General features: G+C 49.5%; 1 protein-coding gene across 4 annotated transcripts; it reads right to left on the bottom strand.

Annotated features, from left to right (window-relative positions):
- Positions 1 to 1120: 1120 nt before the first annotated feature.
- NUDT3 (nudix hydrolase 3) lies at positions 1121 to 24003 on the bottom strand. Of its 4 annotated transcripts, none has more exons than XR_008434793.1 (6): positions 23647 to 24003; positions 12613 to 12723; positions 5050 to 5094; positions 4342 to 4426; positions 3290 to 3609; positions 1121 to 2779 (listed from the first exon to the last, which is right to left on the bottom strand). XR_008434793.1 is itself a non-coding variant. In XM_053964254.1 (5 exons), exons 1-5 carry the CDS (start codon positions 23743 to 23745, stop codon positions 3440 to 3442), a joined length of 510 nt encoding a protein of 169 aa, XP_053820229.1. In that variant the 5' UTR covers positions 23746 to 24003; the 3' UTR covers positions 1121 to 3439. The 4 variants fall into 4 exon arrangements, 1 of the variants encoding a protein (XP_053820229.1); XR_008434794.1 differs by having other exon boundaries at positions 1121 to 1649; positions 2156 to 3609; XR_008434796.1 differs by lacking the exon at positions 1121 to 2779 and adding an exon at positions 3910 to 4177 and having other exon boundaries at positions 3573 to 3609.
- Positions 24004 to 24464: the final 461 nt, after the last annotated feature.

A 24464-nucleotide genomic window follows, 5' to 3' on the forward strand; every position in this document is an offset into this window, starting at 1 on the left:
TGCTGAACACAGCTTCTGCATGGAAAAGCTGAGGCAAAGGCCCAAAGCCCCTGCTAGGAAGGGAACTGAGGATTCCTGACATTCCCTACCCACATTTTTAGCCACTGAATACTTTGTGGCCACACAAGGGCAAAGCAACACTTGCAGATTCCAACCCCTTTTCATTTTTCCCTTTACAGAGTTTGCTTTAAGGCACATTCCAGCTCAGGCTGAACGAGCTGCCTCAGTGCTCCACAGGAGAGCAGGGAAGAGCTCACAGCATCCACCTACACAGGAACAGAGCTGGTGGGAATGCTGATACTGCTGCTCCTTCCAGCCCCAAACCCAGCTCCCACCTTCCCCCCAGCACCAGGGCAGAGAGCAGCAGGTTTGGGTGCTGCCTCCCCAGCACCCAAGGGTGAGGGACCCTGAGGTGCAGCCCTCAGGCTTTGCCCCCTTCCATCAGCTGGGAGCTGCCCCTCCTCAGCTGCACCCTGCTCACAGCCCAAAGCAGCATTCAAGACCTGCCAGGACGGGGGGAGCAGATGACTGCTGCACCTCGCTGCCTGTCTGGGGACACTCTCTGTCATAGCCAGCTCCCAGCAGTGCCCAGAGAGCACAGCCGGGCTGGGAGCCAGCTGAGAACTGCTCCCACGGGATGCTGAGACACAGACTGACACCCCACGTACGGGTCAGGCCAGCTGAGGTAAGAATCCCACCATCCAACACTCCCAGCTCGGAACAGCACCAGTTTTAGCACAGCTGGGAGCCCCTGGGACTCGGTGGCCCCAGCAGTGAGACCGAGCAGCACTGTCCGGGCTGTGGAACCAGAGCCACCCTCCCACAGCTCCCCTGGGCCTCACACAGACACGGCAACGCTCAGTCCCAAACCAATTAACACCAGTTTAGGTAAAACCACTCCAACTGCTGGGGCTGCAGCTGTATGAGCTCCAGAGAGAACCTCAGATGCTGAGGAAGACAGGAACTGTGTGGTGCAGGGGGAGGTTCAGGGAGCACAGAGCTCAGGCCTTTTCTGAAATCTCTTCCATCAAGGCTATTCCTGCCCCAGGAGCCGTTTCCAGTTACGAGGCATAACATCAGCCACTCCGTGGTAACAGCATCAATCCATGCCACATTAAAACACTTTCTTGGCACAATTTATTTTTTCTGACCCAAACAAATAAGCCATTAGCAAGTCATTAACAATATTCTACCCTAAATTGTCAGTTTAACAGCCCTGTAAAAACATTTTTAGTTTAAAAACAAAAGTGTGCATGCTGCTGATATTAAAACTGCAGTTACTCTTTCAGGAGTACCAGCTGTTTTGTTGCAAAGCATTTCCAACATACTAATCTGTACAGTAGAGACCAAGACTCGTTGAAGGCAGTAGATGGCTGTGTCAGGTGCCTCGCAGGGCACGGGGACAGCCCCTCTGGGAATTTCTTGGACACTTCCAGATAGAATATTCAAGCCCTTTTGAGAGTTTGGTTCAGGCTGACCAGCACATAGTGAGAAAGGATTGTATATTCGTCTCTAAGTTGAAGTGAGCTGAACTGGTGTAATTTAGGCTCAATTCCAGACGCTTGGGTTTGAGCTACTCCTCGAATAATGGGCTGTTCCTTACGCGTGGTTTTCCATGTCAGCGATCACTGGCACTGCTTTTGGCCTGGCTACTCCACACCGATGAAAGCAGGGAGAACAAGGAAAGGAACAGAAGAGGATCTTAAAATGAACAGCTTCTTGCCAAACCAGCAAGGATACCATTCCCCCTTGTCCCAGGCTCCATGGATATTTCTATCAGATTTTTATATTGTAAGCGCTTCTCAGGAAGAGAGAAAACTCCAGAACAGTGAGTGTTTATTAGAATATTTTTTGTTAAATAAAGAGCAAGAAAAAAAAAACGGAAAAAAAAAAAAAAGTACTGCAGATTTAATTTCACATCTTGGCTCTGCTCTGACAAAGGAGAAGTTACTGAACTCAGCAACCACTTCTTGTCCCAAGCCAGGGATTAATTAATGCCCCTCCCAAAACTTGTACCTGTCCCAACCCACCCCCCCCCAAACCCCAACCCTTCCCGTTTTATTTCCCAACTAGACAACACTGTTGGCAAATCAAGACAGCATGAAACTTACAGCAATAAAACAACAAACCCCCCAAGAGAAGTGTGCCAACGCACCGGGGAGCTCTCCTGTGCTGCTCCCCCGGGGAATGCTGCCTGCAGGAGGCAGCTGTACCTTTCACGGAGGGCACACTTCAAACACGCTCCACGGTGCGACCGTAAGTGCTGCAGAACCACAGGACAAGAGACTGAACACCTGAATTTTCCCCCCGGGGACTTCTCTTCAGGGACACGCGCGCGGTTCTCCGAGCGCGGCAGCGCCGCTCGGGGAGCGCGGCCCGATGCTTCAGCACAAACCCCAAGTGTCCAGTTCAGCACGGCGTAAGGCATGTGGACGAGAGAGACACGAGCAGGACGCAGCGGGAGCAGGGCACAGCGCTGGGGAGCCTCACTGCAGTTTGTCCGTCCGACCCCCCCTGCATCCCCGGTCCCACCGCGGCCGGCGCGACCCGGACTCGCAGCGCTGCTGAGGCTGTTTGGTTTTGGCCAGCGGCTCCAGACCAGCTCCGTGCGGTTTCCCTCGGATGGAAACGCAGAAACGTTGGCGGAAGCTGTCGGAGAAGCCGCAGGGATGTCTGCAGGGATGTCTGCAGGTGATCCGAACTCTGCCCTCAACTTCAAGTGTCACTGCACTAAATCGGGAGATACTGGTTGGGGAGTAAACTGGCCCAGCCACTAGCACTGTCACAGAATGTGTGTTTTTAAAAAACAGAACAAAAGGCAAACAGATTAATTATGAACCCTTCTTTTCAGAAGCAGACCAGGATTAAAAAAAAAAAAAAAAACCTCCCGCAAAATTAAAATGTTAGATCCTCCATCTAAAAAAAAGTTTATACAGATGTGCAGCGAGTAATCCCAACACGGGTCTGAGCAGCACCTTACAGTACAGACTAAGACTTGAAGAGCTGATCTCACACTGGAAGTCTTTTAATTAAAAAAAAAAAAAAAAAAAAAAAAAAAAAAAAAAAGTGGCTCTGGCTGGGGTGACACGAAGGGGACACTTGGGACACTTCAGAGCACAAGGCAGATGCAGGGCTGGCAGCCTCCAGGCCGTGGAGCGGAGTACCGGGAAAGGGGCACTTCATGCACAAAATGTATTTTACAAAATACAGATCCCAAAAAAAAAAAAAAAAAAAAAAAAAAAAAAGCGCCAAAAAAAAGCCAACAACAACAAAAAAAAAATCATCCCACCTTGCACTAAATCGCAGCACTCTGAACACTTGCTCTGCCCCAGGCGGCTGCCCATGCCTGGTGTGAGGGAGGAGGCATGGAAACGGGGAGGGGAGGGAAATCCAGGTCTCAGTCTGCTTTTGGGAATTGCTCTCGCAGGGACGTCGTCAGTCATCTGATGTCGGACACGGAGCTCTCGGAGTACGGCGTGGTCATGACCGGGGTGCCGTTGTTGGCCAGACAGCCTTGCCTCAAGGTCTCAAAATACGAGGCCTGCACTGGTTTATGATACTGCAGAACTTTTATGGCATCCTCTATCTTAAACCATTCCCTTTTCCTTCCTGGGGGCAAAGAGAGAAATCAGTAGATGCAACAGAACGATGTTCTCTGATCTCAAGGGCATCCCCCTGCAACCCCACACTGACAGCTCCCCGTCCCCAGGGACAGGTGCTTGTTCAGGGCACTACATCCCCTGTCTTGCATTTCTTAATTAAAAAAACATTATTTTGCTATTTCTGCAATTTCTATTTAAGCCAGATGCTCATTTTATGACAACTCACAACACACACACCAAGCACTACTCAATTTCCATCCGTTTGCAAGTGGACTTCAGTTTCCTGTGGACAGCTCTCAGTTCTTACCCTTTCCAGAAAGAGCCTGAGGGGAGTCATGTTCCATTTGCTGCAGTGCAGTCACAAACCTTGTGGCAACAACAGGTTCAGTTCCACTTGGGAATCCAATTCAAACTCAAAGGTTTCAAAGGTAACAGGGAATGATTAACCCACACTGCTCACATGTATTTCCTCTAGTCTCAGACAGGACAGTTCTTCATCTTTGCTTGGTACCATCCAGTGCAAGAATTAAACACAAAATTGCTGCAGAGGCAGCTGGACACTCACTTGGCTTCTCCTGGGCCACATCAATTTCACCACAATTTTTTTTTCCCAAGCAACCAAAGGACACACCACTGCAACTTTTCCCAACGACACTCACACAGACTCCAGGTCCCAGAGGGATGCTGAGCTGACCTGTGGTTTGTTTCCATCAGTTAATGCAGCATGCACCAGGCTTACCAATATTGACAGAGTCCTCCCAGTCCTCCAACACTTCGGTGACGATGAGTACGTAAACATAAGTCCTGTGCTTCCTGTCCCGGTTCTGGAAGGCAAAGGGGACAGAGTAACAACCAACCAACCTCAACAACAAACCTTTTTAGGCAGGAGGGCACTGGGCTACTGCAAGATGCAAACTGCCCACCTTGGGTGCAGCTCCTCCCACAGCACAACTCATTCTTAACTACTAAAAACTGTTGTGTCTTAAATCAGAGAGGTCTGAAAGTGTTAACAGGGACAGCCAGAAGTGTAGTTCCTGATCTGTGGAGCAGTGCTTTGTGGACTGATGTGCTTACAAATTAGTTCTTCAGCTGGGAAGGTTTTGACCTATTTCACATGAGTTTGAAGGAGTCAGTGCCAGAACAGCAGCAGAAGAGCCGTGTCCGGTACCTGCCGACCGTGCCAGGCGTGGCTGTGAGTGCTACAAATGAAGGGAGGACCCCAGTCCCCTGCTTTTGGCAGCACCAAGAATATTCAGCCACACCAGTTATCACCAGTGATTTCACTGAAGTTCCCACTGCAAAGATCAGAATTGCTGAGCAGGTGTGTTTTTATTTAACAGTGACTTTGAGGTTTGCACCCGCTCACTCCACAAACCTGCAGAGCCCTTGTTACTCCAAGATGATTTTTTTGCAACAAAATTTCACAGCGCCCACATCTGAAACTTACCTCAAAAATTCCCACTAATCTTCCTAACGTCCCTTTCACTCCAGCCTAGGGAAGTTCAAAGAGAAAAGAAACATGCTTTAACAACAGCTCAGTACGTGTTTCCTCCTTGTTGTGCAGGACCAGTTCCTTTAGGAGAGGAAGCAAACGCTCTAAAATTCTGCTTGTCTTAAACCAACAGTCACAAGGCAAAAAACAGAAATGTATCCCGAGTGCTCAACATCCAAGCATTCCCAGGGTTTTTTTCTTCTTGTTTTCCTACATTCAAACAATTTTGAATTCAATCTGGAAGAAGAAGAAATATTTGAGGAGTTACTCCTTGCATACCAATGCAGTCCTCGTGACCAGAATCTCCTCTGCAGGTTATTACAGCCTGAGCAAGGGGAACACTGGCTTTGGGTTTTGGCAGTTTTACCCCTTCAAAATCAGAGTTTAAGGAAATAATGTGTAAGACATTCACCTACACCCCAAGAGTGATGTGACAGCTCCCAGGTATTTCAGGGGTGTCCTGCACACACATGAAATAAGCCAATATAAACACAAAATGCCATGACGTGGCCCTGGCAGCAGGAACTAGAGAGGTTTGGATGTAACACAAAGGGCAGATGCACACTGAAATAAAGCTCTTGAATCAAGGAGAGGCACAAATCAAGAGATCTAAGCAACAGTTTTGTCTGTTTGAATACTACTGAGGATGTACTACTCCATCACTTTGGTGTCCCTTTTGGCACCTCTCTGCTGGCTCCCTCCCCACCCTCCTCAGCTCTCTGTGCAAAATCCCAGCCCACTCTCCTGCCCTTGCTTTATATTCCCTCTGTTTTATGACTGTAAATGGTTGGAACTCAAGTGCTACAGACAAGATGAGATCTTGCTCCATGATTTAACAGGTCTGAACCAACCCACACAGCTTGGCACACAACCCAGCCACAACTGGGAGGTAGAGTCGGCTCTGTCTCCAGCAGCTGGAAGACATCCCATGAACAGCCCAGGGAAATTGTGCCTCTTGCAGATGAGATATAGAGATCTGATTATGCCAGGCTTCTCTTTTTTCTTTTTTTTTTTTTTTTTAAAGTTGTTTAAGTCACATTAATGATAAAACAAATTCTCTGTCCTACTGACCAGCTGCCGCACAGTCTCGTGCTGTCAGAAAGGAAGAACTTTCTTTAATGAGATCATTTTCCTGGTCAGGTACTAGAGAATCCAGCCAGAGAACACCTCACTCCTGCTGCCAACAGCTGCTGATGTGGAACTGCCCCAGGAGCAAAGGGTTTGGAGCTCCCTCACTACCAGCGGTCACAGAAATCTATAAATCCTTTTGGTAACGCCCTCACTGAGCTCCACTTCTAGGAAGTGAATCAACTGAATCTCCCATTTCATTTTTGGACACAAGCTTTATTGTCTCAGCAGTACTTGTGACATCCTGCTCGGCCCAGAGGTGCCCCACTGCCTGTGACTCCGGGGCTATTTCTGGAGCGAGCAGCAGCTCCATGAAGCAGCAGCAATTCCGTGCGGGTCGGTGCCCGCGTGCGCAGGACGGGCCGGGCAGAGCCCTCTGACCTTTCCACCTCCTGTGCCAACCCTGCTGACCTGGCCTCAGCCCTCTCCCAAGGCATCTGGAATGTAAATGCTTCAAATGCATTTCCCTCAAGGAACTCCTTCAGCACTGGGATTTATTTTTAGCTAAGCCATGCTCAACAGGCAGCAGAAACACAGGGAGGAACTGGAGGCTTCCACCTTCACAACATACGGACATGAATGCATTAAAAGGTGAAGCACAATCAAATATTTCTGGAAAATAACTGTCTTAAGCCAATGCTTCACTGGTTCCTGGAAAAGGTTGTTGAATTTCTGCTCTCCCTACCTGTAGGCACTGAATCAGAAGCCAGGGATTTTGTTGTGATGGTTTAGTGAACTCTCAAGTCTGACTAGAAATAAATTTATCTCCAGGCAACTGGCCAGCCTGGAGACGAAGGATGAATTCTGCTCAAGCAGCCTCCCAGGCAGTTCATCCCAGCTCTAGAACTGTGCTGGAAGTAGCAGAGGGAGGTGAGGAGCCCTTCCTTCTGTGCTGGTAAAGAGAGACAATGGAAACAATGCTGTTTGCAAAGCAGGATCCTCCTGCTCTGTCCTGCCTGTCTTATTTGCCCAAAAAGGCACAAAAAACGATGCCAAGACAAACACATCTTGTAGAAAAATCCTGTTGAGCTATCATCACACAACTGGAGAAAGCTCTAAGCTTTGCTTCACACACAAACTTCTCATGTGCAGTTGTAAATGGTGACATAAAAGAATGGTTTGGTTAAAAAAAAAAAACAACAAAACATTGGGCTGATTTTATAAAGCAAGTTCTTACCAAAGCCTGCAAAAAACATCAGCCACTGCTCCTGGGGAACCAATGCCTCTCTCAGCCTGTTTTCCAGGTACAGTGGATTTTAAAGACAACATACAGGACACCCAACACCAACAGGATTGTCATACACCCGTTTTTGATAGAGCACTAAATTCCCACACCAGCAGGAGAGGTTGCCCAAGGTACCTGAGAAAATAACTTACAGCTGTTATCACTAACTAGTCAAGCTTGGTAACCAACAAGAGAACTGCCAGGCTCCTCTCTGGGCAAGCTTCCCATCTCCTCCTTTCATTTGGGCAAGAAAATTTTCTTGAAGAGTTAAAGCACAGTCTCAGGCTCACCCAGGCCTGCAGCAGAGTCTAAATCTTAATTTGCAGCAGATGACTCAGGAATTTTCTCCTCGATAGTAAATTAATGGCCCTCGTGGGCCAGACCAGTGAGTGAGGCAGAGCAGCACAATTGATTTTGTGCCCCTCTAAGCACTGAAGTGCTGCAATCCTCCAAGCACATGAAGAATCCCAGGAGGATGCTCCTGAACCCATCAGCAGGGGCAGGAGAGCACCAGTACCAACTGTTCCAGCTGTAGGTGTGAAAACAAAACAAGGCAATCACACAACAGGATTCCCTGGGAGAGGCACACTCAGGTACAAGAGGGCACACAGAGCTGGCAAAATGAGCTTTTTCCTTGCTCTGCTGATCTAAATCAGTGTTCAGGGGAGGAGGCAAAAGGCAGCTCTGGCAAGAGCACATCAGCCACAGACACTGCCAGAGCCAGCTGCCTGCCCAGCACACACTTCAAACCCCCAGTGCACCCAGAGGAGCTCAGGACAAGGAACAAAAACCTGGAGGAAATGAAGCTTTACTAGTTCTGCTGCTCATGGAACAACTTGTTTTAATAAAGAAAAATTTCTGAAGCCATCCAAGAACAGCAGGTTCAGGTTTCAAAGCTGAAAATAAGTTGGGGTCAGATGCAAAAAGCAGCCTGCAGCAACACCATCTGTTCCTCGGGACAGCTTTTATTTCCTTCCATCTGAGCTAAGGAAAATGTGGGTTGGAATTTCAGCTATTTTACTTTGCTCTATTAGGCTCAAAGCCTGCATCTACTACAGATTACTGCTGGGCAATGGAACTGTGGTGGAACACCCAAATCCTTGCTCTAAGACCTGCACTACTGAAGGTACAAATCCCACCCAGGAGGGCTGGGGACACGTCTGGAGGATGCTGATTCCAGGCCAGCTGGGGCTGTCTCCGAGAGGGTCAGACTCCTTCATCTAATTCAGCACTGCATGACACCTTTATTTGCTTCTACACTTGTGAAATAGAAATGAAATTCCTTATCAGAATGAAGAACTTTCAGACATTGCAATAGTTTTTGTGAAGTCTGAGTACACAGGGTAAGGGACAGTGACTTTGAGCCACCACTTGCACTGGGTATGACCAACTAGGAGGGGTTCAAAGGCCATCATCTCATCAATCAGTGCTTAAAAAAAATCTTCCTATTTTAGCACCAAAAGATATCAATATCTGTGTTCTAAATCACTATCAAAATACATGAAACAGGAAAGATTATCTATAAAGCATGTTTAGAAGACGGAAAAAAAAAAGTTCCAGCAATCAGATCAAAGTACTGCCGTGATGGACTGTTCTTGATATTGGCACCAATTGCCTGTTTGATCACAGATCAAGCACAGATTATCTGGCTTTTGACTCCCATGAAGAAAGAACAACCAACACTCCCGCAGCATTACAAAATTTGACATTTACTAAGTATTTAAAGGTCAGGATGTGAAGAATGCTCTAAGTGAAAAAGGAACTGGTGCTGAGTGTCACAGATGAGTGTGGAGGCTTTTTTCAAAGTCACTCTATAATAAGTTTAAGACATCTATTTCTAAACCATGATGTTCACCAGTTGCTCACACCCATAAAAACCCCTTATTCCTAAGCAAAGAACACACTCCATGAGCACCATGACCTGTTTGAAAAGGGCACACACCTTCCACAAGGTGAACTTTAGAACACACGTGGAGTTCCCAGCACTTCTCAGCAACCTGTCAAAAATAAGAGGTTTCTTCTGAAGAGGCTGCTCTGACCCAGAGCTGCTGTGTGTCTGCTGCCACTCTGCACAAACAATGCCCAACAGCTCCAGTCACTTCCAATTTCATGCAGACAACAGGGAGCATGACAAGTGTTGGTACCTGTCTACTTTAATACTTGTGCTGGTACAGACTAATATAGATAAGGACTACCTCAAACTAGGACAAGGATTTGAACTCAAACTGGGACAGAGGGATCACAGCCTTCACTCAGAATCAATATTTCATTTTTGGAACAGAAAGAGGGAAAAGTTAGGTAACTTTAGATGGCAATTATTTCTGCAATGACACATACACAGTAAAATTAAAACAGTGAATGCAGAAGTTAAAATGTTCGTTTATGGAAGCATGTGTTGGAAAAAAAAAAGCATACCATGCAAAAGAGAATGAATTGGGAAGAGACAGTCTATTGTCATCCTCAAAAGCCACAAGAAACAGGAAGTGTCACAAGTTCCTACAGCTCTTCCAACCAGCTCTTATTAAAAATTGGAAAAGGCATACCAAAGTCAAAGAAAGAAACTCCATACATTTCTCCCACAGCTTTGAGCAGCATTGCTCATTGCCATGGGGGAAACTGGATTTTCCCTCTCCCACCTCGAGCAACAAACTGGAACTGCTCAGCTAACCTGTGTCCCCATGAATGGCTGTCCCAGGAGAGAAGCAAAGACCTCAAACCTACTCAGAAATCAGCCTCAGCTTCAAACAACCCCAGAACACCTGGATTCTCAAGGAAGGGAGAGCAAGGGCTCCCAGCTGGGAAGGTGGGTGCTCCTGTCTTTCCCAACACTCCTGCCATGCTCCAAAACCATCCCCCTACACCCAGCAAACAGCTCGAGGCCGGGGATGTGGGGGATAATTCTGTGTGCAGACCCTCAGTGGCAGCACATGAGCACAGCCCAAACGAGGAAGGCCTCACTCCCCTAAAGCTCTGCCAGCACCACTGGGTGCTCATGTCAGACTGCTCTGTGTCAGCTCCTCCACCTGCACCACCTGAGGCTGGGGATGCCCAGGGGAGCCAGGGGTGAGCCAGGGGTGAGCCAGGGGTGAGCCAGGGGTGCCCAGGTGAGACGGGGCTGCCCAGCTGAGCCAAGGGTGCCCAGGTGAGCCAGGGGTGAGCCAGGGGTGCCCAGGTGAGCCAGGAGTGAGCCAGGGGTGAGCCAGGGGTGCCCAGGTGAGCCAGGGGTGAGCCAGGGGTGCCCAGGTGAGCCAGGAGTGAGCCAGGGGTGAGCCAGGGGTGCCCAGGTGAGCCAGGGGTGAGACAAGGGTGCCCAGGTGAGCCAGGGGTGAGCCAGGGGTGCCCAGGTGAGCCAGGGGTGAGCCAAGGGTGCCCAGGTGAGCCAGGGGTGAGCCAGGGGTGCCCAGGTGAGACGGGGCTGCCCAGCTGAGCCAAGGGTGCCCAGGTGAGCCAGGGGTGAGCCAGGGGTGAGCCAGGGGTGCCCAGGTGAGCCAGGGGTGCCCAGGTGATTCCCAGCTGCTCCCGGTGCTCCAAGCTGCTGCCGTTCCGCGTTGGGAGCAGCCGGGCAGAGGTGCCTCGCTGGGCAGAGCTCACCCCTGCCAGGCTGCCAGGGCTTGAGTTACACTGGCAGCAGGCAGGGCTCCACGTGAGCAGGGAACACCAGCCGAGGAGAGGAGCGGGATTATCTCAGCCAGCCCAAACCAGTTCCTGCACGGCCGGAGCCGAGCCAGGGCTCCCTTCCAGGCAGCGCTGTCATGGAAAGAGCGCGGCTCTCCCAGGGCGCCGCTGCCCGCGCAGGGACTGCCCCTGCACATTTATTTTAAGGGTTGAGAGGCAAAGCTCTGCACCTCCTGAATGAACCCTGCACTTCTGTATCAAATCGCCTCATTATTAATAATGCTTGGGCTGAAAAGCAGGAGTCTGCAGCTAAAAATATTTCTATTGTTCTGGTTACATTCACTTTGGCCTGTAAAGCAGTTGAAAGGCTGCCGAGTTACTGGAAAAACAGAAGCTGGGTTACAAGCTGGAAATAAAATTTGCAAGCAGCAATTCCCAGTATTAGAGGGACCTAAAGACACTTAAAAAAATAAACTTTGACTGTATAATCTCTCTCTGATAAACTGCTAGATTATAAAAATCTCCAAAGAGAAACATGCAACATGAGATCTGCCACACTTCGTTAGTCCAACAGTCCGAATATTCACAGTTTTGTTAGACAGCAGCACGTACTTCCAAATAATTCAGGAAAAAACCTGCATAGACCAGACAATTCAAAAAAGCAGCTACAGGAGAAGCTTCTTCCCAAGTCCCATCAATTACCTCTTGCTTTCTGTTCTGCACAGAGCTCAAAGATTTATAACCCTCTCGAAAGCATTTTTAATCCTGCCTTATGTAACTGTGAACCTACTTGGCCATTCCATCTATCTATAATCATGCAGTCATTTCTGAACCTAAGCATCTCCCCATTTGGTTAATATTCAGAAGCAAATTCTAAAGACATGTTTTACATACACTGCAGTCAACTGCCATTTACTACCTTTACACTTCTTATAAAGAAAAAAATTGTTCTTCCAGCAGCTTTAAGAGAAAAATGTGCCTTCTCCCTACTGGCCATTGATCTGTGTTTGATCTGCTGTTTGATCTCCTTCCTGAAAGAGCTTCAAGCAAAAAAGAGAAAAGAAATCAAGCAACCCATGCACACTTTAGGAACTGCTGCTGGTAACTTATGGCCAATTTCACTTATTCACATAAACCTCACTATGTATTCTAAACCAAAAACATACTTAGGTCCTATATTTGGATTGCTTTTAGTGCCTCCTAAGGGTTTATTTCTACCTTCTACCCAAGTACTAGACAGGTCCACAAAGGCACAGCTGAATTTTGAAGCTCTCTTACAGAGAAAATGAAGCAGAGACTATATATACATTGAAGTGACTAGAGCTGAACTTTATTTTCAGTTAAAGGTATCGGGCAAGGACAAGTTCATTCCAACTGAGAGGTTTAATTACATTCCCATGCTCTCTTATTTAGGACTCAGTTTTCCTCCCACGTGGGATGGGGATATCACCAGTGACCCTGTCTCCCTGTCCACCTCAAGGAGAAGAAGGAAGAGTGATGAAAACAAACCCACAGAACCCGGGCTAGCAGGGCAGGGTGAAGCCACTCACCTCCTCACAGACCTCGCGCACGGCGGCCACGCCGGGCTCCTCCTCGGGCTCCATGCCACCCCCGGGGACAATCCATCGGTCCGGATGGCGACTACTGCTCACCAGCAGCACCTGTGGAGAGCAGAGACAGCTGATGGGGCACCCCCAGCGCTCCCCTTCAGAGCCCAGCTGAAGGGCAGAGATTGTCTTTGTGCCTCACACACCCCCAGACACCACCCACGCAAGGCAGGTTCTTGCCACTGCTCGCGTCTCCCTCAGCCCCATGCACACAGCCGTGGAAATTCCATCAGCAGTGACACCGAGGAACTCCCACACTCTGTGTTCCTTCAGCCACTGCTTCTCCCTGCTCTGATGCATTGCAGGAAAAACTGTCCTTGCACACCAAAACGCTCATTAGCACTGGGCACAGCAGCACCCACAGTGTGAGCTCACTACAGAGTCCTCACAGCTCAGGATACACCTCAGGCAACAACACAAAGGCACAGATGCTGCTCAGCACCTCCACCCTTTGCAGAAGTACCTTGATTTAATTCTCCTGGTGCCTTTGGCCTTGCCTGTCCCTGCAGTTCTGTCACTAACAACACATACATGTCCAGGAACTCCCACTGCACTGTTTACGTGCAATTATCTGAGCACAGATTCTCAGCCCCACTGTTTGTCACTTCTTTTGCAGTAGGTACTGAGGATTCAGCTCTGGAGCCAGCACTTGGCTACTTTTGGTTTAGAGGAGGTTGTTTAATGAGGTAAAAGCAAAATAAAAGGCTATATTAAACCTATTAAACTTAAACCCCCCCTAGGAAAGGACTGCATGGAAGGACAGACTTTTGTGAATGATAAAAATGGTTCAATCCTCTTCCCAGGAGGGATTTGCCATACACATGCTTTGTGGCAGGTTTTCTTGAAGCAGTATTTTTTATTCCAGGGTAATTCTGCTCTGTAGAAGTTCAGGTTCTGATTTGCCACCTCCCAGCAAGACAAACTCTAACTAACACTCTCAACTGGCTACAGACTGTCCCAAAGAACAGCGAGACGCTGTGCTTATTAAATCTATTTGCAATACATCCATGAGCAGAGATGGAAACTTAAAACAACACTAATACTGTTGTCCAGCTCTCTAAACAAAGCTCGTTCATTAGAGTCATCCTGCTGTAGTTCATCATTTCACGGGCACAAAGCTCGGAGCCAAAGCGACTTGCTCCAGAAACTTTCCAACATACCAGTCCAATTAGGTTCCAGGCCAGCTGTAACAGTGTCAGACATTTGGGAGTTACACTGTGGGAGTTACACTGAAATCCCAGGCTTTACTGGGGAAACAGTGACTTGCCAGTAGGATATGAAAAGATTTGCACTAATTACCCAAAGGAATCTACCTACAGAACTCAAAATTAAACTTCCAAAACAAAAACAAGCACAAGATTTCCAGGATTTTTCAGTTGGTTTATCTTGAAAATTCTCTGACCAAACTCATATTGGAAACAAATGAAGCTGCATGAGCCATCTCAGTTCCACAGTTCCAAGTGGGATGGTGCCTGCCCCGTCCTCTGGCCAGGCTGTGCCAGAACAGCATTTGCTTTACAGTGACATCCCAAGTGTTTGGCCCTCTCCAAGAGGAAGGCAGAATTCCTTTCCTCCAGGCATCCAGTCCATGTAAAACGCCACCAGAAAGCCATGCCTAAATAGGGAATGTAAACTTCATTCATCCTCAGAGCCCTTGGGACAGCAGCCAGTCCCTGCCAGGCTCCCCAGCCACCTCAGTTTGCCATTGTGCCTCTCCTTAGCACAGTACTTGACTTCCACTCCATCCTCGCTCATCATCCAAAAGAGTTTGGACTCAAATTCCTGACTCCAGGTCAGTTGGTGATTCTGAGGACAAAGCTAAAAGAGCAGGAACAGCCATTTCAGGTGCACCTTTGCTGCCAGGTAAGGAAGCACCAGCTCTGCCACTTCCCGTTGCAATTCAGAGCTCCAGCTCGAGAGGAAAAAAAAAGCAGAAAAATATAAAAAACCCTGCAGAACCAGATCTTTGGAACTCAGCACAGCACATCTCACAGCCCTGAACTCCTGCCACCTTCCAGGCGTGAGAACAAGGATCTGCTACAGAACCCTGGACACAGACTGCTCCAGGAAACCTGCTCAGCCTCAGACAATGCCTCAGCAACACACCAGGAGGAACTTCTGGGTGCAAACAATGGTTTGAGGCAAAGTAAATTAACTTCAGCTGCTCTGGCAGTTGAGCATTTTCTGAATAGAATTAACATGAACAACCCTTGCTGGGAAGGAAAAACCTGTCATTCTCACACTTTTATGTAATCAGACGATTTCCTGTTTAATAAAAAGGAAATCCCATCAAGAGAGTGCAGGAAACAAGCCCTACAAGGTCATTCTTTTAAAACAACTTCAAACAGGATATTGCTACCAATGAGCTCTCCCAAGACAAAGGGGCTGAGTTCCAAACAAGGGGGAGACATTGCTGTGCTGGAAAAAACCCCATACTTCCAACACCAGTCCTGGATCCCGATACATGCAATGCATTCAGAGGGATCAAGGAAAAAGTTGTCATCATCCAAATCCCAAAAAGGTTTGGGTTGGAAGGGACCTTGAAGCCCATCTCATTCCACCCCCTACCACCTTCCAGTAGACCAGCCCAGGGTACAGCTGGCTTTTTAGCTCACTAACTTCTTTATTACATAAACAATTTTTATTTTAATACATTCTAAAGTAGTTAATTTAATCTAAACAGCCATCAAAAAATAAACCAAAATTTAGTTATGTTTTTAAATCAGGCTAGAACACGTAGGAAGGTCAGACATTTCCATTTTATCCTTGCCAGGCAACTGTGTTTAAAATGGCTACTGAGACTCTTGGCCTGCCAGGAATTTTGGAGTTAGATTTTGAAGCCACGTCCTGCAGACTTTTTGGAAAAGCATTTGCAGGTAACACACATGTCACATGGCCAAGTTGTGTTTTCCAGGATTTCAAAGACAATGATGTCATTTCAAAGCAGGGAAATGAGCAACACAAGCCTCTCTCTGGCAAGGCAGGAGGTGGCCCTGCTGAAACTCTCCCACACAATCCCCCACAAAAGAGAAAGTTTAGAAAAATAAGCCAAGTTTGAAGTGTGCAGCAGGGGCTCGAAGCAGAGCCTCATGGCAAGAACCTTCAAAGCTGCACACAACAAACAAACCCAAACAAACCTGAGCAGTACCAACCCTGCCTGGAGGAGACAGGAAACACACCAAGACATCTAAGGCTGCCCAGACAGCCACATGGAATAAGGAGCTCCATGGGAAAATGGGTAAAGAGTTTGTCCCTGGGATAAATCTGGGCACCCCCCATACATAACGCTGACTTTACAACAACCGACGCAAACCTGCTGTATCCACATGGAGGGGTTTTTCTGTCTTCTTTTCACAGGAATAATGGGGCTCTGCAAAGCAAGAACTGGGCAACCAGGATCAGGCAGAGAATTAACTCCCCATTTGTGGAACAGAGGAGAAGACATTCCCAGGTTCTCCCACGCTATGGTGGATTTAAACAACATCCACCACCCATAAATAAAATAAGAGCAGCTACACCATAAGGAACACAATTCCTCGAAAGAGGCTCCACAGCAGCATTTGAGCACACAGAAAGGGACCTCAGCCCTGTGAGGAGCTGGGCCACAGCATGAGTAGAAAATGAGCTGAGAACCTTTCAGACTTCCAGGAAAAGCCAGTGCTACCCACCTGTGCCAGCCGGGGCCCGGCAAGCTGGCAGCCAGCACAGGGAACAGCAGGCAAGATGTTAAATCCAGGGTCTGGCCCAGCAGCCTCCTGCTGCCAGGAGCTGATCCATAGCTGCTGGCTCCTCACACAGCCTCTGCACTGCCTTACAAGCTTCCCCTCAATATTTTCAGGATTTCCCTCAATATTGACATGCTTTCTATCAATACTGTCATGCTTTGTATCAACATTAAGCCATAAATCACATTGTTTGCACAGCGAGTGAAGCACAAACCTCCCGGCATTGCACCTCATTTCCCACTCCAGCATCATTTATCAGAGCACAGCCTGCAAGGAAACTCTGCTGCCGCAGAGGCTGCAGGAGCTGGGAGGAGAAGATGGCTGACTGCAAGGCTTTTGCTGTTCAATCTGCCTTTGTCTCAAAGTTCCAGTTTAAAACGAGTGTGTTCTCAGGAGCTGAGCTGTGCTCCCATGTGTCCCATGGCCAGGCAAATCCCAGAGCTGGTGCTGTGTCCAGCATAACAAACACCTTGGGTGCTTCACTCAAAATTAACCAACGTCTCCCAATCTCCAAATATCAGTCCTGTAATGCTTTTCTACCTGACAAAAGTGGGATGTTCCTTTGACCACACCAAATCACCTTTAAGCCCTACGACCAGCAAAGGGTGAGAACTGGAGGAGCAGGGGAAGAAGAGGGACACTGCTGTCACCAAAGCTGTGCAAAATTAATCTCATTTCCCCGGCAGCAACACAGCCTCGATGACTCCCCAGCAAATCACGTGTTTTGCCAAACTGCAAAGGCAGCTTGCCCCAGGGTGCACGCCAGGGCTTACGGGAGGGCTTCTCCCACCCTCTTGCTATTCCAGGCACGTTCTGGAGCTCGCACATGGTAGGAGGGAATCCAGCCGGCGGTCAGCAGGGCTACAGCCGGCCCTGCACCTGCCAGGGTCAGCAGCTGGGACCACAACACACACTCTCACCAGCCACAGAAATCCCTCCCTTGCCCAAAACAGCCTGTCCTGCCAGGAGCATTCCAGTTCCTCAACAGGATACGTTTCCTTAGACATGTGTTATTTTTGCACAGGCACCTGCACCAGGCTCCGTGGGATAATGGGATTTAACTGACAACGTGGGATCCAGGAGCTGGAGGTGGGAAATTCACGGCAAGACGCGCAAAAGAGAAGGGATTCGCACTAGGGAACTTGACAAAAGTAAAGCACTAGTTTTGGAACGGGTGCAAGAGGTGAACTGGAAGAAGTTCAAGTCATTTCAAGTGCTTGGATTGCACCTACAGTCCTATAACCAGGGAGGAAAAAATACAGCAGATTCTGTTGGTTTTTAGGCTGCTGGTTAGAATAACAATAATAAATCACCGCGCTGCTGCTCTGGCTCCAGAACTCCACAGGTCCTGTTACTGCTACTGCAGCGCTCCTGCGACTCCAGAGCCACTGCCTGCTCCTACCAGGGAGGAACACAATCCCAAGTCCTCCCCCTCCAGCGAAATTATGGTTTAGATAACCACAGAAATTATCTGCAACATGCCTTCCCATGCTTCAGCAGCAGCTGAACCGCCTGCAGCAGCAGCCGCTGCTTTCAGAAGCCGAGGGCTGATAAGGGGCACTCCCAGAGAGAGACCCCAAACCCCAGAACCGATTTCCACCTGTCAAAACCAGTTTGGTGACCACTCAGTGCTTACACAACTTGTCCAGGTGCACCTTTTCCAGGAGAAATGCTGGCTTGTAAAGTGTCTTTTTGAGTAAGGGAGGAAAAAAAGCAATGAAGAGGTATTTGGGCTTTTTAGAGAGCCCAAATGATTGTGGCTGTCAGCAGCTGCACACTGTTCTGATTAACCACCCTACTCAGGACATAGAGCACGCACAAACTCTTGGGAAGCTGCTCAAATAGAAGTAGTTAATTCTACACACAGCATCAATATATGTCACCTGCAGGAGGAGAAGTAACCCCTGAAACATGTGACAAAAATCTACCCAGCAGGTAATCGTACCCCTCCGAATTTCACAGGTTAACGTGAAATTTCTGAGAACAAAGAGTCAGTGTGCAACGTCCAGTGGCAGAGACAGGAATTCTGAAACAAACACACACAAAATTTGAGAGATCTTTTGACTGGCCTGTGCAGTCAGTCCTTCAGCTGGTTTGAAAAAGAACAAGTGTTTAAAGTAACAGAGGCCCTGCTTCCCAGCCACTGCAGTCACCTACAGCACTCCCACATGGATGTTTGCTATTTGTAAGGCAGAACTGAGTTTGTTAATTTTGCTCTATTCAAGCAAACCAGGAGAGCTCTCCTTTATTTTAAAAGAATGTAAAACCACATGGGTGGGTTTTTTAAGGGAGAGAGTTGTTTTTCCGGATTGTGAGAGACCATCCATGGAAAGATAAGGTCCCCTGGCAGCAGTCCCTGCTGGGTGCACCCCCAAATGCTGGTACCTGTCTCCACACTGCAGGAGTTTATCTGAAGGGTGCTGAGATGAACCAAGTCACACAACTGGGCGTGGGTTGTTTTTTTTTTCTTCAAGAGGGGGTACAGAACACACAGAGTGAGGAGAAAAAGGTAGGAAAAGCAGCTCCTAGTCAAGAAATAAATTGATCTGAATTGGAAGAGATTCCAAAGCAGTGTTCTGCAGAGAACAGACACAGCCACCACTGTTGGGTCCTTCTCCACAGACCCAGGGTGGAGCACACCGTCTTTCCATAGTCATCACTTTTCCCTCAGTTGCAGCAGAACAAAACTGACTCAGTTCTCCAGTTTCACAACAGCTCACTGAGCTTCCAGTAAATTAAGTGAAAATTTAACAATTTTCATCCTTTTGTTGTCTGGGAAAGTACAAGAGACCATGGAATTGCTTGTAAAACTGTTTAGTGACAGCTGCTTTTGTGGGAAGGCAAAACACTTTTTAAGATGAAAGCCAGGTTTTGCAGAGGTTTATCCAGGCTCCTGCTCTCGGAGAACACAACCTACAGATTCTACACAATCTACAGGGCTGAGAGGGACAGGAGAAGCACAGGATCCATTTCCAAGCTGGCCTTTACACCCCTGGAGATGTGGTAACAGGTTAGCAGCAGACCAGGAGAACTTCACTTGGGTTCAACCACAGCCCTTTTATGCAGCAGATGGGAGCGCACAGCCAAGCCCAGCCACCAGAACAGGGATTCTGAGACTATTCCACAGAAAGCAGGATGATCATATGATGCTGGGCTCACTTACATCCCAGCAGTGAAGCACTCGGAGTGCTTTTAGCTGTTACTGGTTTACACTGGAGCCAAGGACAGCCCAGGAGCACCTCGTGATCCCCACCACACTCGGCGGGTTCCAATCCCAGCTCTGCTGTGTTACATCACAGCTGGAGTAAAACCGGCCCGGGAGAGGAGAGGCCAGAAGGCAAAGAAAAAAGGTTCGTTTGCATTCCAATGGCTTTCCCAGGGGCCACCCGGCCCAGCTCTCCCCGTGACCACCGTGACCACCGAGGGCTCAGCGCGTGCCAGGGCACCGGCCCCTGGGTGAAACCTCTCTTCTCCCAGCTCCATTCAGGCCTCATTCACCGCTCAGAAAAGATTCTTCCCGAGGCATTTTCTCAAAAAAAAAAAAGTCTTTACAAACACCCGTGGTTAAGGAGCAGCCTGTCCTTTCACAGGCACAACGTGGGCATGTTCAAACCCGCCGCTGCCCCAGCGCGGACCCACGGCCCAGAGGTGCCTCTTTATCCTGTCGAACATCACCGGAGCAGGGCTGCAGCTGCTGGGGCACACCGAGCCACGAGGGGCATTTTCTGAGGTGTTTCCTCATGGAACAGCTGGTCCACACAAAAAACCACACGTGTGTTACGTAAAAATAACAGCCCAGTGTGCTGGGGTGGCAATGCTGAGGGGCAGGGACACCCCAAGCAATGAAGTGACTCCAGAGGTACCACAGGATTTGGGAGTTCTCCCCTCCACACTCCTTCCACAGTTCTGCAAATATCCCGGGAGTTCAGCCCATGTGAAAAGATGGGAATAGCAAAGTCTTGGTGTTTGGCTGCTGGAAGGTCCTTTGAAGTCTGTTCCCACTCTCTGAATGAATCCCATTGCTGCCTCGGCTCTCCCTGTTGCCCAAGGAGGTGGAATCGTGGTTTGGGAAACCACACACAATTTGGGGGGTTTCCACAATGCCCAAAAAAATGTAAATTTTTTTTCTCCATTTGAGATTCACGCTGAAATGAATTCTCCCTGTGCTGCTTTTTAAAGGAATATGTAACAAAGACATCTTTTCAGCCAATGTTTGGTCTTCCAAAAACGTTCCAGAGCTTTTTTCATGCCCAAAAGCAGCGGCCTCCAAATGCAATGCAGAGACAATGTGCGACCTCCAGCAGCATAAGGAAAAAATAAATCACTTAAAAACTAAAAAAGAACAAAGTATTTTTCTGTTAAGACTCTTTATTTGCAAATGTAACACCAAACCAAGGACACGGCGTTTTATCAATCTCCAGGGATTGCAAAGATTTCAATGAAAAATATATCAGTGAACTGAAGAGCCAGGGAGAAACACCTAACTAAGAAAGTAGCCTCCTCTGTAAGAGTAAACAGAATTCTCTTATTTCTTCTTGTCCATTGACAAACTTTTTTAATTCAAGAACTAATGAGAAGTTAAAAACAGGAAAAAAATGGGATTTTTGAATTCATAGCAGGAAATGAAGAAGAAAGGCAAGACCAAAGTTCTATTTCTTAAGCACTTAAAAGGAACAGTAATGAGAAACAGCCAGTCCTAGGAAAAATCCTACTTTAATATAGAAAGTTTAATTTATTTATCAAAACATTCTTATTTTCTTCTCTCTTCTTTTCAAACATGAAGCTTTTAATAGCTCTTTAATGTACATACTTTGGCTCTGGCTCTTTCTTCCCTCCCTGGAGAGACCTTTTAAAGAGATCTCAATTTCTACTTAAATAGAAGCAATCAATAATAAAATACGTCAGTAACATTAAAAAGTATTATTGTCCAAGAGCAAACCAAGAAATCTTTCACAGCCATTTTATATTCTGTGCTTAAATATGTACAGGTAACACCTTCCTTGCTATCAAAAAAGTGCAAGTAGCAGTGAGTGGACGCCAGACAGCTTTTTTCAAAGTTTATTTAAAAGCCAACAAATGAGAATTAACCCAAGAAATTAGAAAGGAAAATTAATAAGGTGTCCTGCTTGCTGATTTCACTCATTGACACAAGTTTAACTTCAGCGCCTTTTGGCCAAGGCCAAGTGCAGGATCTGGGCACAGAGTCCATCCCAGTGGGGTTAATTCTGTGGGATTGGTAAGAACTTCCCCGGATGTATTTGTGACAAGCCCCCTTCCTGGGCAGCTCCCACAGCAGGGCTGTGACAAGTGGGAACACAGGAGGCAGTTTCAGCTCAGGGTTCAACTCACAGGTACCACACACAGCCCTTCAAAGGCTCTGAGATCAGAACCCTCCTTCCCTGCCTGGTTCCTCAGCAGCAGCACACAGAGCACATCCTGAGGAAACCACCCCAGCCCGGAGTGCAGCCCTTCCACAGCAGCCACTGTGCCCTCCCCGAGCTGTCCCAGGGCAGCAGAGCCACTGCCAGCTGTCACTGGGACGAAGGGACGAGGCCACCAACACAACGCTCACCCAGACCTTCCCCTGCCCTGCACACAGAAACCTCCCACGGACCCCCAGGAATGACCCGGCACAACCAGCACAGGCAGCCAGCTCCCTCAAGCCCTGCCTGAAACCAGAAACAGATCCTTCTACTCCAGCTCCTACCTAGAAACTAGAGCCTGAAGGAGTTTAAATTCAATCCACTGCAGGTGGAGACCACAGCAGAGATACAAAAGGGGTTTTGAATCTCAGCCTTACACCAACCTGACAGCTGAGCCTGCTGGAAGCATCCATCCCACGCCAGCGTGCCTCGGGAACGAGTTCACTTTCCTCCTTGGACCTCTGAGCACTGTGGCACTGCCACACAGCCTGGTGTCCCCGCACAGGGAGGGCTCTGACACCTGTCATTAACACACTTGGGTGTCCCCAGCACCACGAGGGCTCTGTCACCTGTCATTAACACACCTCGGTGTCCCCAGCACCACGAGGGCTCTGTCACCTGTCATTAACACACCTCGGTGTCCCCAGCACCACGAGGGCTCTGTCACCAGCTGCCACGGGCCGGAGGGATCAGCTGGAGCCTGGGCAACACAGCAGCCTGAGGTGTGTTAAAATAAAACTCACAACCGGTCACATGCTGATTGCCTCAGGCACCTGTTAAAAGTACTTTTCTACCCTAAACCACACTGTAGCCACACATGGCCAAGCCTCCAACTCTCGAGAAGAGCCTGCAAACTGCCCCACTAATTGTGTCCACTTCATCAGGGCACTCCAACGCCCTCACCCACCCGTGCTGAGCACCCCCAGCATCATCACACAGAACAATGATGGTCTTCTTCACGGTCAGTCCATAAATTTCCTGAAGTCCGTGGGAAGGATCAGCTACACTGAACGCCACACCAAACACACTGCTGTCATTTCAGACCATTTCTGCTGAAATGCTGACACTCCTCATCACGCCAGCAGAGCTACAAAGGCCTTGTACAGTCTCCTTCACGTTAAATAATAACTGGATGTATGCTAATTGCCTTTCCTCCAGTGAACTGTCTGCATTCCCTCCCGATTTCCTGTAGCTACAAATATGATAATCAGGAGAACAAAGACTTTAGCACAGCCACTCGGGCACAGCAAATGCAGTGGAGTGTGTACGCCCGACTCCAGCAGCAGCAGCAGCAGAAGGCAGACCTGCAGCCCTGCTGCTCTGAGCACCCCGAGCCCATCTTCGGGAGGTGTCAACAAAGACTCGTGTAAAACCGCACACGGGAGCGAAGTTTCTCACCGTAACTTCCCGGACAATGCAGCCCCTTAGCAACGCGGCCGCTCTCAAACCAACCAATCCACCTTGAATTCCCACTTCCTCCCAAACTCTCCGGACAGCAACTTCTGGCACTCCATCAGTCCCCTTTTATCCCAGTTTCTTTTTATAAATCCAAGGTCAGGTTTCCTCTGCCATCTCATGTGATGTGCTGGACTGAAGTTCTGCCAGCGTGGTCGGTCCCCACGCTGCCAAACCCCCTCCCGCGCTCCCCTCAGCCTGTCCTGCCGCCCACCGGGCATCTCCCCGGCTCCAGCGGACAGCAGTAACCAAGTGGGAAGCACCAACTCTCCCAGCGGCGCTGAATGACGCCTATTAAAAATAAAAACCCGCTGGGACCGAGTCCCCCCAACCCCGGGCGGCTCGGGGGTCCCGGGCCCGGCCTCGCCCCTCACCTCCTCCTCGCTCTCGCTGCGGAAGCACAGGCAGGCCGCCCGCTTCTTGTAGCCGTCCCCGTCGTAGGTGCGCGTCTGGTTGGACTTGAGCTTCATCATCCTCCGCTCCGGGGGCGGCGGGGCCGGAGGACGCGCGGCCCGGAGGGCGGGGGCGGGCGGGACCCACCGGGCGGCGAAGGACGGGGGGGCGCGGGGGGACCGCCTGCCCGCGACAGTCTCTCTCTGCGTCTCGCTTCGTGGGTCTCGCTACGCGCTGCCGCCCTTCGCCCGCCTCACCCCTGCCCTCGCTCCCGGCCGCGCCGCCGCCACCGCCCGCGCTCCGGCCACCGCCGACGACGACCGCGCCGCCATCTTGGGGCTCGCTACGCAAACGGCGTAGCGCCGCCGGGCGGGGAGGCGGCGCTGCCCCTGCGGCCTCACGGCGCGCCCGCTACGCGAAGTGCGCAGCGCGGCTTCCAGAATCGCTCCCCCCCCCGGCGCTGGCGGCGCCGCCACGCCCCCGCCCCGGCTCGCGCGCTCTGCGCCATTGGCGCACGCCGCGTTGGGGAATAGGGCGGGCGGCGTAGAGCGGCGGCGGCGGGCGCTCGGCCTTACGCGAACGGCGCAGGGGCCGCGCACGTGGCCCCGCCGTGACAGCGGCTCCGCGGGGACAGCGGCGCCCGCCCTGCCAGTCCCCACCCCCGGTGACACCGCGGGGCCGTGTCCACCCCCCCGGTGACATTCCGCGTGTGTGTGTGTGTGTGTTCATCCCCCCCGCCCTGACACTGCGGGTCGCTGTCCATTCCCCCTGCGGTGACACCCGGCTGGGTGTCCATTCC

Source organism: Vidua chalybeata, chromosome 24, assembly GCF_026979565.1.
Source record: "Vidua chalybeata isolate OUT-0048 chromosome 24, bVidCha1 merged haplotype, whole genome shotgun sequence".
Lineage (NCBI taxonomy): Eukaryota > Metazoa > Chordata > Aves > Passeriformes > Viduidae > Vidua > Vidua chalybeata.